Below are 12,955 nucleotides of genomic sequence, written 5' to 3' on the forward strand. Positions count from 1 at the left end.
AACTAAGAAATAGAGATGACTTCACTTGTTCAAAGTCCAGCACCTAGCAAATGTCAGAGCCAGGACCTAAACCTCTGGCTTTGGAGTTGGCTAAATCCATTCTACTGGCTTCTCAAGCACAACGGGGAGGGCAGGGGCTGTCACTACACCAGATTTACTATATCATCCTCGGCAGGCACCTTACTGGCTATCAAAGGACCAAGAGCAATATTGACCAGAGGAAATTGATGTGGTGTGGTGCTTTGACAGAAACACCAACTAGGCACCTGATGGACACTTTTGTGATGCCCACTGGGGGACTATCTGAAGCCTTTAAATGGGAATGGATGGTTATTCAAAGACACAGGCTAGTAGTCTGATCATTTCTTTTGTAAAAATAATCTCTGAAGGTTCCACTGTTTGCACACTCGGAAACTCACTCGGACCATTTAGGCTTGTCCCTTCAAAACTATTTCACTTCTTCCCCCCTCTTGTAGGTGCTCCCACCTGTATGTGACAATCACATAACTAGGACATTATTTTCTTGTTTAGATTTTCTTTCTTCATCTGATGTCTCTAGTATTAAAATATAGCTATACCAGGTTAATAGCAAACTTATGAGTAATAAATCCAGCTGGCTAATGCCCCCTTGGTGATTCTTTAAATATTTAATACAACCAGTGTTTGAGGACTCATTCACCCTCTCAACCAACTGACCCCTCCACAGTCTCGGCACCTCCCCTGAGCCAGATCCTGGGGTAGGCCCTGGAAACAGCTGTGAGCAAAGAAAGAAATCTCAGGGCATGTGCAGGGCACTAGAGGGATCTGTCCCAGCGTGGGGCCAGGTAAAGCCTCCTGAACAATGACATTGAAGGCAAGGTCTCCAAGGAGCTTGCAATGTACTTAGGAAGCGATTAGACTGAGACACAAAGTAATTAGGGAATAAGTACAGGCTAAGTGTAAGGGGGAAGAGACTTCCTGCAAAGGAGAGCTCTCTGAGGGCTACAGAAACCAGAGGAGGCTTCCTGGAGGTGGAGGCCTCAAGCTGGGCCTTGAAGGATGAGTAGGATTAGGTGTCCTAAAAGTGAGAACACAAAGACTAAGAAGCAAAACCCGTGAAATACAGGCTGATTGGAGTACTGGGTGTGTTTTAGGAAGAGGAGGTCCCTGTAAGACAGTGTATTTTAGGAAGAGGAGGTCCTTGTAAGGCAAGTAGAGCTTTGTAAGAGGCAAACACCAGATATTAGTAATCTATTTCTCTAAAGGAGGGTTGAGGTCTTCATTTATTTATTTGTTAAAGGTTTTCTATTCCAGTAACAACAGCCCTCATCCTGAGTTATCGGGAGTTAGGAGTCTCCATTTCGGCTAGGGCCTAAGCAACCTGGTCACGATGTTTTAGATTGGCATGTTTGACCTTTGTCTCTCCAGAGGGTAAGATGAGCTGGCTAAGATGGCTCTGAGCTCCACTCCCCACTTACAAAGCACTTGTGGGTTCTGAGGAGAGGATAAGAAAACCAGAACTTGTGAAGAAAGTGAATAATTTCACAAGAAATGAGTCCAGGAAAAGATTTTTAAAATACTCTTCTTTCATTTTCTATGAAGGAGCCTGTCTCTGGAAGCAGCGCTCAGCCTCTCAATGACTTGTGTTCAGCTCTGTGAGAGAAGAGAGTGTGTGTGTATGAATGTGTGTGCGTGTGTGTGTGTGCGTGCATAAGTGTGCCTAGGGGAGAGGGACAAGGGGAGAGAGGGAGAGGAAATGCCCGTGAGAATGCTGGAGAGCATTCTCTGTGCTGTTAATGGGGGTCATGGGCACCCCTCAGTATCTTGCGCTCAGCCTTGCGGGTTGCCAAAACCTATGGGAGCAACCAGGAACATTCATGGTTTGGGGGTAGGGGTGACATGGCAAAAACTAGCTTTGTGGTGAGATGAAACTGGTAACATCTGGAGGAGTTCAGCGGCTCAGTCGTTGTCACTGAGGAGAGAGCCGAGAGGCAGGGGTGTGGCTGCTGGACAAGAAGGTGCAAGGTGGCTGAGTGAAGAAAGCCCAGACTAGGGTGGTCACAGCTAAAATGGAACAGCAAATTCAGGAGAACAAAAAGCAGGATTTGGAGCATGTGGCCTGGAGGCTTTACGCATTGAGAAACAGGGGTGCCCGCAGGGGAGGGAGGAGTGAGTTTAGAGTCCTGCGTGGGAGCATCAAGGTGTTCAGAAAGGAAGTCAGGTCGGGGTTGGAAGCCAGGGAGTTACCAGTGTAGACTTGAGACATGAAGCCAGATTAATCGATGAACCCTACAGAAGTGAAAAATCATTCTCTCTCCTCAGCACTTAGTGTGTACCAGGCACTCATTAAGAGTTTTGCATTCACATTTGCAGAATTCTCCTGTCACAGAGTAGGGGCTATGAGCACCATTTATAGACAAGAAAATCTGATGCTTGGAGAGGTGAAGTACAAGCCCAAGGTGGCATAGCTGGTAACAGGGCACACTGGGGTTCCAACCAAGGTCTGTCTGGCTCAAAACCAAGCTTGTAACCATCATGATGTTCTGAAAGAACTGTGGGTTGAGGGTTGAGGGCTAAACTCTGGGACCCCCTCAGTCAAGGGAGGGGACACGGAGAAGCCAGCAAGGTGCCCAGGAAGGTAGGGTGAAAACCAGAACTTGTCTAGCAGATGCCAAAAGGCCTGGGGAAATGGCCGGTTCCACACACATGCCACCAGACAGTGCATGAGGATGAGGACTGGCCGTCTGTTCCCATTATTAAGACATTTGGAAATACAAGTGATTACTCTTCATAGTTGATCTGTTTTTCTTATTTGAAATAGACATAAAACTAAACCAAAGCACACATACACTTTACCTGAAGCTGTTCCTGGAGGAGAGGCGGGCGTTGAGGAATTTGGCTTGGTTGATCTATTCACCATGGGAGCTTAAACACAGAAATGTATGTATGTATATATATATATACACATAAAACCATTACAGATACATGCCATTGAGGAAAATTCACACTCAGGGAAAAATGATGACCAGACCAGAGAATTTGCAAAGAATGAGAGACGCACTTATTAGACACACAAACCAATAAAAGAAGTCTTCTCAGAAGAAACATCTTTAGAATGGAAATATCAGTGACAGATTCATAATTTGATATATTATTATTTGATTATTTGATGATAGAGATCTTGTTAAAGTGAATAATGGCTTCGAATTTCATTTGCCAAATGGGAGGTCTAAGAGATAAAGGAGTTTTATTGTTTTTGTTTTTCATCAAGAGTGTATTGAACCCCTTACTGGAGGGGCCCAATTAATAGCTCCACCTCCCCTACCAGATGCAATACACACCATTGCTCTGGGATTTCATGGGTTTTTTTCTTTTCTTTTTTGTTTTTTTAAAGAGGGGTTGGTAAGGAGGGAATGTGTATTTGTTGTTTTGTGGTAATGGGTGGCTTGGGAATTCAGGTGGGTCTTGAAGCTGCTGGTGATAGGTACGGAGTACGGGAGAGGGTTGCTACATGATGGCGGACTGAAACCTGAATATGGCTACCATGGAGTTGAGAGTAGTAGATGAGTAATGTTACCTGAAGAGGTATCACTTGTACTGGATCATATTCTCCATAGTGACTATATTCAGAGTAAACATACCCTGTTTCCATGCCTAATCTTATGCAGCACTGGCTTTTTAAGGTAATTCATTCGTCATAGCATTTGCTGTTCTGTGAAGGGTTTACGGATGAAATGTTTCATAGGCCTAACATACTACTAAATTTAAAGAGCCAGGACTCAGGGCATATTTCACTCTTTCATTTTTTCACTCCTCTGCAGAAACTGTTCTTGGTGCAATGTTTACAAGGCCAACATGGTGGCTTGCGACATTGTATTAGGTTTTATGAGAAATCCATTTGAAGCGAGGGCAGCTGAAGAGAACTACCCAGGTGCTTTCATAATGTGAGATGGGAAGATTAAATCATGGAAGAGGAAGGGGAAGGCAGGGAAGGGCTATGACACACAGAGATGGGTTGTCACTGATGCTGTCTGCCCAACCAGCCAAAGAAGCACACACTGTGGCCCAGGGGAGAAAGTCCTGGGCACTGTCATTTCTGAGCCTCTAAGTGCTTACTACCAAATACTCTTGAACATCCTGATCAACTGCTAAAAATTTTCAGGTGCTTAAGGCGACAAACTCTTACCTTTTTCAGGTGGAGGTGAACTGCTTTCTGTGGGATGAATATAGTTTTCATCATTATCTTCCACGGGGACCACATAATCAGCCTAACAGAAATATAAAACTGAATGAGAAGAATGCTGTACATTCATAGTTGACTGTATGGGAGGGAGTGATTTTTTTAAAAAGCATTATTGAGATGCAATTCACACACCATAAAATTCTACTATGTAAATTGTACAATTTGGTGACTTTTAGTATATTCACAGACGTATACAACCATCACCACAATCTAATTTGAGGACATTTTTATGACCCCAAAAAGAAACCTTGCACCCATTAGTCACTCCCCATCCACCGCTCCCTTGACCTAGTCGACCACAAATCTACTTTCTTTCTCTGTAGATTTTGCCCATTCTGGACATTGAATATGCACGGAATCACACAATCTGTAGTCTTTTGAGACTTCTTTCACTTAGTATAATGTTTTCAAGGTTTTCCTGTGGTATAGTATGTATCACAACTCCAGTCTTTTTATGGCCAAATAATATTCTATTTTATGAGTATGCCACATTTGTTTATCCATTCATCAGCTGATGGACATTTGAGTTTTTTTCCACTTTTTGGCTGTAATGAATAATGGTGTCATGACTATTCATGCACAAGTTTTTGTGTAGACATGCATTTCTCTTGGGAATATCCTAGAGGTGAAATTGTTGAGTCACATGGTAGCTCTAAGTTTAACAGTCGGAGAAACTGCCAAACTGTTTTCCAAAGAGGCGGCACCATTTTTCATTCCTGCCAGCAATGTATGAGGGCTCCAGTTTTTCCATATCCTCACCAACACTTGTTATCATCCTTTTTATTACAGCCATCCTTGTGTGTGCAAAATGATATCTCATTATAGTTTTGATTTGCATTTCCCTGAAGACTAATGATGTTGAGTATCTTTTTATATACTTACTGTCAATTTTTGTATATTCTTTGGAGACATGTCTATTCAAATCTTTGCCCATTTTTAATTGGGTTGTTTATCTTTTTATTGAGTTTTATCTATATATTCTAGTTATAAGTTCTTCATCAGATATACAATTTACAAAACTTTTCTTCCATTTTGTAGGTTGCTTTTTTACTTTCTTATTGGTATCATTGGTGGCACAAAATGTTTAAATTTTGAAGTCTGTTTTATTTATTCTTTTATTGCTTGTACTTTTGATGTCATATCTAAGAAACCATTGCCTAACCCAAAGCCATAAAGACTCATACCTGTGTTTTCCTCTAAGAGTTTTACAGTTTTAGCTCTTACAGTTAGGTCTATGCTACATTTTCAGTTAATTTTTGTGTATGGTGCGAGATTAGAAGTCCAGTTTCATTCTTTTGCCTGTGGATACATCTAGCACCATTTACCTAGCACTATTTGTTTTAAAAAAGTATTTCTCCATTGAATCGTCTTAGCACTTTTGTCAATAATTAAATGACGATAAATGTGGGGAGGGAAAGATTTTATATTGACAAGACACAAATGAGGTAACCAGATCTCAAAACTGGTTTTTACCACCTGCCCTGGTGGGCAGCCAAGAAGGGTACTGGGAGAAACAAAAACAAAAATTTATTGCCAGGTGTTCTTCTAAGTGCTTTACATGTTTTTTTTTTGTCTCATTTAATCCTTCTAACAACACAATAAGAGAGCTATCACCATCGGCTCCATTTCCAGATGAAGAAACTGAGGCACAGAAAAATTAAGTAGTTTGCTCAAGTTGTCAAGTTTAAAAGTGGTAGACCCAGAAGGGCACAGTGGCTCGTGCCTGTAATCCCAGAACTTTGGGAGGCTGAGGCAGGTGGATAAATAGAGTCCAGGAGTTCAAAACCAGCCTGGGCAAATGGTGAAACCCTGTCGCTACAAAAAATATAGAAAAATTAGTCAAACATATTGGTATGCACCTGTAGTCCCAGCTACTCTGGAGGCTGAGGTGGGAAGGTTGCTTGAGCCCAGGAAGCTGAGGCTGCAGTGAGTTGTGATTGTGCTTGGCAACAGAATGAGACCTTGTCTCCAAAAAAAAAAAAAAAAAAAAGTGGTAGATCCAGGATTTGAACTCAAGCAGTTCAGTAATTTAGCACCCATACTTTTATCCACCACATTCTAGTACCTTCCATCCTCCCCCTCCTCTTTCTGTCTTATCTACCCTGTCTTTATTTAATTGCTATTTCTTATCTCTTTCTTCACCTCTGAAGCTGGCCGAGAGGCACCAGAGAGTTCTACTCACACATCTCAATCTGCAGTTATATTTAGAGATGATCTGGCTGAGGGAGATGAGGCTTTGGAATCATACAGACCTGGGAGGAAATCTGTGCTTGAGTCTTTTCTAGATGTAAGACCTGTGGGGGAGTTAATTGCTGAATCATCGGAAGTTCTCCTGGATTCTGCCATTCAGAGGTGGGCACTTGCTCCTCTGTGGCACAGGGAACCTGGTCCTCATCTCTGCTTCGTCTCTGGCCCCACAGTGTCAAACTATGAACTCCTGAAGGACAGGGCTTTCTCCTTCTCTGTGTTTGTGTTTCCAGTGCCTGGCCAGTCAAATGCCTCACTAAATTGAATTGAAATTGCCTAACCCAATAGCCAAGGCTGGGATGGGCTGACTTAGCAGCTTTGAATAGGATGTTGAGTGGCTGCGGTATCCCTGCAGGACCTTTTTGGTTCTATGGGTTCACCTTTTTGGATTCATTAGTAGCCAGAGTGACATGCTTTATAAGAACCCAACTTCTCTTCTAGGCGTTAGTTCCTATAAAAGGAGAGGCTGAGCCCCTAGGAGGCATGCCACCCTCTTAAACCCTGTAGTCAACAAAATCCTTAAATATCTTATGTCTGAACACAGAATATTGGTATTGACACTTGGCAATGATGCCTGAATGGATATAGGGAAGTTGGAAGCTCCAGGCCCTAACGCAGTCCTACTTAACCACTTCAAAATTTATTCTTTCCTCTGTATTCTTAATTTTGTACTTGTTTTGTTCTGCAGTGCTTGATTACAGAAAATGTTTTTATCTGCAGTGTTTAGAATCTGAGCTGTTTAGAGTCATGATGATATAGGAGTTAAGAAAAAATTACTTAGGCAGATAGTGAGGGTAAGATGTCGTTGGTAAGGTTTTCCTTTTAATAAAAAGCAGCCCCAAAATCATTTTCTTTTCTAACAAAGAGCAGCCTGTAAAATCAAGCTGCTGATATAGACAAGCAAGCTGGAAGCTTGCATGGGTGAATGCTGGCAGTTGTGCCAATAGGAAAATGCTACCTGTGACTAGGCATGATCAAAATGGTGGCTCTGTCTTCCCCTCTCTTTGCCAGCCACCTGTACAGTAAGGAGCAGACAAGATGGCACTGGCCAAGTAGAAAACCCATTTGTATAATAAGATTAGGGTGGGGCGACCAGCCTCTTCTGCACCATGTAAATGTCACTCCTGATCAAACTAATCTGTGGACCCTATGTAAATCAGATATCACCTCCTGAAGCGTGCCTCTAAAATCTGCTGTGGTCCACCTCAGGCCTGGTTTTCCCTTCAGTTTCCACTGTCTTGCAAGAGAGAGAAAGATGCTCTCCTCTCTCCTTTCTTCTGTCTATTAAACTGTCTGTTCCTTAACCCACCCACACGTGTCCATGTCATTAATCTTGTCAGTGCGAGATGACGAACCCCAGGTATTTACCCCAGACAACGATGCCACTTCAATGATATTTCTGGAATGGAGACATTTGTATTCCCAAAGAAGAATGATAGGAAAAAAGACTTGATCCAATCTCAACAAATTCTGTTTGTAGTGTCTGCCCAACTCTCTCATCTTTATAGGGTTTTAGGAGAAGGAATGTACAATGTATATTCCCAGCATTGCGATTCAATGCTTTAACGTTGTTATTGCTGAAATAAGTAAATGACCAAGAACCATCACATTTTATATCCTTTATTAGGACATAATGTGGTCTTACTGACCACTTTGACATTGCTGCAGTGTTTTAATATCAACCCCCTTATTTCATGAACAAAACACAAAAACTTGACTTTAGTGAATCAGTGATTGGTCTTTTGAAGCCAGGTAGATTATTACACTACCATGACCTACAGGTATTAGAAATCCTTCTTCAATTATTACAATGACATGATTCAAAATTAAAAATAGATTAAAAATCATCTAAGATCAACTCTAATGTTTAGATGTTTCAGTATTAATAAGACATTTGTCATAAGTGTTTACATGTTTGCCTCCCCCTAGGACTACAGATTTGAAAAATAGGAGTAGTGTGAATTTATCTTATTTTCACTTTCCTATTGGCTCATACCCTATTACTTAGTAGGAGTCATTTTGATTAGCTATTAAATGCCCACATGAGCTGCATCCTCATTACCACTCATATAAGCATTTAAAAGCTTTCCACACGTTATTTTATTGAATTCTTATAAAAGTACCCTCTAAGTATATTCCCTCTGTGACCTTGGACAAGTTTTTTAGCCCCTTTACACCTTTGTTTCCTCATGTGTAAAGTGGGGCTGATGATGGACTTCATAGGGTTAGTGTGAGGATTTAATGAGATAATGGATACAAAGTGCTCAGAACACCAGTGGATACACAGCATTCACCAAGTGTTAGCCTCTCTCATTATAGCACAGATGCTCCTTCCTCCTAAATGTCTTTGCCCCACCTCCAGCTCTCTGTTTAGCCTGTATCTCTGTATTTTGCCTATAACCTGTAGAGCAGGGTTAAACACTTTTATTTATGCTTGTACTTGACTTCTTCTTTTCCCAACTAATGGTTCAGCCATATCTTAATGTTGGCTTCTGTTTGTTTGTTTATTTGTTTTTACACCTCTTTCTTATATTGGCTCTCTATCTGCCCATTCCAGAATGCCCCCACCTTCATACTTCTCTTTTTCCCACTGGTGCAGACTTGCCTGAGCCACCTCCACAAGGCTGCTATTAGCAAACCTCTGCCCTGCCTCCCTGGGGTCCATTCTCAGTTATTTACAGAAATGAAGAGCCTTACATAACCCACAGTATTCATTTGCATTCTATATCTGAATTTGTGTCTTCATGTGGAATTGTCAAATGCTGAAATAATTTACAGTAAGACCCTAACAGCTGGTCTCCCCATCCTGTCCCCTCCCCTGCTCAGCTTCTCTTTGCCACCCTATTCCCACCCTTGAAAGGACAACATCGCCTCTCAGATGGGTAGGTAATAGTAAGAAGGAGTGTGTGCAGGGTGAGGCTGTGTACATGCACTGTGTGCATTGTGGGAGCTATGACAAATCAAAAAAGAGACCAGGATTCACAGCTGAGAGAGAGGGGGATGCCCTGGGGCCCAGTTGCTTTGAGGCCACGGCTGGCCTGGTGTTGCTAGATCTTCAGTTTTCAGAAGAAACTAGAAAACTGGATTTTGTCAAGACTCTAGAATATGGTAGAAAGGAATCTGACATGTATTAAACCCCTCTGTGTGTGAGGCACTGTATTTAGTGCTGTACATATGTTCTTTTATTAAATTCTCAAAATAACAGAGATGAAAAACAGACTCAAAGAAGTTGTCTAGCTTGCCCCAAATCATACACCTAGAAGGGCCAAAGCAGGAATTTGGGCCTAGATGCTGCATCTATTTTGATTTAAAAGTCCATCTTTTCCATCTCCTGCTGGGCTGCAAATTTTATAAAGGCGGAATGAAGGTCACTTCACATGTGTATAAGCCATAAGTTTTATCCTCTACAGGCGAGTTATTTCTTAGAGAAGCTGCAGGCTGGTCTCTGTCCTTATTTAAAATGCAAGGACCTCTGGGAGCCATAACGCATTAGGCTTTATCAGTTACTACAACAGTTTGGATGAGTTTACCTATTCATTTTCAAATAGGAGCTATTTCATCGGGAAAATGACACAAAGGGCTAGGTGCTAAGAGAGGGGAGATTGAGGAGGTAAACCCAGAGTTGGATGCTGGGCCATCTGAAAAGGTGGGTCTCTGGACACCTGGTGGGGCAGGGCAGCTGTGGGGAGGGAGGAAGTGAGAAGCAAGAGCTGTCAAAGGGAAGTGAGGGATTAGCTCCTCCACAGGTTGTGCGGGGTACCTTACAGACTAGCTATCTCCATTGTACATCCTGGCCCATGTCACCCTCTGCATCTGAGAAGAGGGAAGTGGAGGAGCAGAGAGAAAAGAAGGTGGAGGAAAGAAAGCAAGGTGGCGACAGTGTTACAGTGGATATAATAGCTAGTCAGGCATGAGCAGGGCAGGAGAGGGCTCCCCTGCCCCAGGAATGTCAGGAGACCATCAGGTGATTGTCAGGTGGTTGTTAATTGTCTCTCTAAAATAATAATTGGTTACAGCCAGCACCAGGGAAAGGCGGTCTCCCAATAGATAGAAAAAACCTGAAACTGGTGATGAGCAGTTTCCCGATTAAGATCTCAGGAGTTGAGCAAGTGGGCTCAAGCATGCGCATTAAGAGGCAAAATGGCAGAGTTTAAGTGGTATTTGACCTTCCAGAAACATTCAGCTGGTAAGGCAAGAATGCTTCAAGGGATCGTGCGTACAACTCCGGTAAGCACACTGCACATGCTCACCTCCCAAATGCTAGCAGGGCACTGCACAAGCGGACAGGCCACACAAAGGAAGAATCAGGGGAGAAGGGACACAAGACCCCGGAAGTGTGCCAGTGTATAAAACCCCAACTCAAAGGTCAAACAGCGCACTGGATCTCTCAGGTCGTCCACTTGGCCCTCTTCTAAGTGTACTTGATTTCTTTTCATTCCTGCTCTGAAACTTGACTTGGGCTCTTCTTCTGCCTTATGCCCAGGAGGCAAGAATTGAGGTTGCTGCAGACCCTTATGGATTTGCTGTCAGTAACAACAGGACAGAGAAGCAAAGGAGAATAAAGAGAAGAAGAACATCTTAGGAAGGAAGGAAGAGATTCACAGGAAACCACAGGGAAGAAGGAGGGGATAATATGAGGGGCACAGACTCAGTATTGATATTTTACCATACACCTCTAGTAAACTGACATATTTACAATAAGCCATTTTGGAGAAAACCAAGTCCCTTTGGTATAATAGTGGAGAGCAGCGGGCAGCCAGCGGGCAGGCTGTCCTGGTCGCTTGTCCTGCCCCCTTCTGTGTCCTGGGAAGCCTTTGGCACAGATATACTTTACCTCATCCTCAAGGAGGCCTTTGGGTTTGGGTGGGACTTGAGGTTTCTGCAGAGCAGTCAGGGCCGGCAGGGTGGAGGTGAGCCTTGCTTTCTCTGAAGGCCAGCTGGGCTTACTGGGAAGTGTCTTGCTGAAGGGCGGGGAATGCCTCTGGCTTGATCGATTGTCTTGAAAGGAACAAACAAAAAACATAACATAAAAGAGGCTCCAGATCATTTCCTGGGTGGAAGCCATTGAGATCTAGAAAGTATAAAACCACGGGTGTCTATGTAGCCACAAATGATCCACGGGGCATTCCCTTGGAAGAGTAAAGTGAAATGTTAGGCCAAAAATTTCAACTGCTCATTGACTTAAATGACAAAAACTGGAAGAATATCCTCATTAAAAACATCCTTCTGGGGCAGTGATGGACACCCAGAGGTTCAGGAGAGCCAACAACCCAACACTTGGCCACACAGAGGGGATGGAAGCTGCACTGGAGGGTGTGGGGTGGGGGTGAGGTGGTCCTGGCTTTTAAAAATGCCAAGGCCTAGGCTCCACCCCAGCCTGACAATGTTTGAACTCCTCAGGAGGAGCCTGGCATTACGGGTTGGAAAAGTTCCCCAGGTTATGCTAAAGTGTATCCAGGTGGTGATTACTCACGTAGATCAACTTCCATACTCCTTCCCTCAGTGATTTCGCTCCATTTACAGGGAATCTGTGGGATCCCTTTGGTCCAGGACTGTCCTTCTCAGCAGGTATCAGAAAAGGAGTCAGGCTCTAAGGCCAACTGGATCTGAGTTCTGTCCCTTGCTCTGTCACTCACTAGCTGTGCTCTTTGGGGCTGGTTATTCAACCTCTCTGGGACTCACATTCTTCATTGTTATTTTTAATTTTCTAATTTTTTATTTTTTTGAGACAAAGTCTTGCTCTGTTTCCCAGGCTGGAGTGCAGTGGCGTGATCTCTGGTTACTGCAACCTCCTCCTCCCAGGTTCAAGTGATTCTCCTGCCTCAGCCTCCCAAGTAGCTGGGATTACAGTCACCCACCACCATGCCTGGCTAATTTTTGTATTTTTAGTAGAGATGGGGTTTTACCATGTTGGCCAGGCTGGTTTTGAACTCCTGACCTCAAGTGATTCACCCACCTCAGCCTCCTGAAGTGTTAGGATTACAGGCATGAGCCACCACGCCCGGCCAACATTCTTCATTTTTAAAATAAGGATCCTAATATCGACCTTAGAGATCTTGTGGGGATTAGGAAGATGGCAGTGAAGGCAGTAGGTACAGTGTGTCTGCCTAATAAGTAGAACTTATATCACCTGTGCTGTGTGAGAGAGGCCTTAGGCAGCCTCAAGTCTACCCAGCGATTCAGTGAGCTGGGCATAGATTCAGACTGATGTGTTCTAGGAAAATCTTAGCATAGGAATAACCTGGCGTGTTCTTGATACTGGGAACAGCACAGGTGGTAGCACTGGCCTCTGAATTGCATCACTGGCTTCTTGCTGCTTCTTCCTGTGACAGCCCCACCTCGCCTGGTGCAGCTGTCCTTGCCTGTTAGGCCTCCGTCTCTGTGCTCCTGGTGCCTGCCCCTGCCCTCGGCCCTCACTCCTTGGTGAAGGTATGTGATTAACTTCACCTCCGCTGCCTCCTCAGAAGCCTCTTTCTGGTGGTGTGG

General features: G+C 43.6%; 1 protein-coding gene across 1 annotated transcript in view; it reads right to left on the minus strand.

The window, feature by feature from the left end:
• BLNK (B cell linker) overlaps window positions 1-12,955 on the minus strand; it is a 79,264-nt gene that overhangs the window by 20,295 nt on the left and 46,014 nt on the right. Inside the window, exons 6-8 of the mRNA XM_002821026.6 lie at window positions 11,304-11,467; window positions 4,166-4,247; window positions 2,836-2,904 (exon numbers count right to left, since the gene is read on the minus strand). Of these exons, the coding sequence (XP_002821072.1) occupies window positions 2,836-2,904; window positions 4,166-4,247; window positions 11,304-11,467 (315 nt within the window). The remainder of the gene's footprint in view (window positions 1-2,835; window positions 2,905-4,165; window positions 4,248-11,303; window positions 11,468-12,955) is intronic.

This window comes from Pongo abelii, chromosome 8 (genome assembly GCF_028885655.2).
Source record: "Pongo abelii isolate AG06213 chromosome 8, NHGRI_mPonAbe1-v2.0_pri, whole genome shotgun sequence".
NCBI classification, from domain to species: domain Eukaryota; kingdom Metazoa; phylum Chordata; class Mammalia; order Primates; family Hominidae; genus Pongo; species Pongo abelii.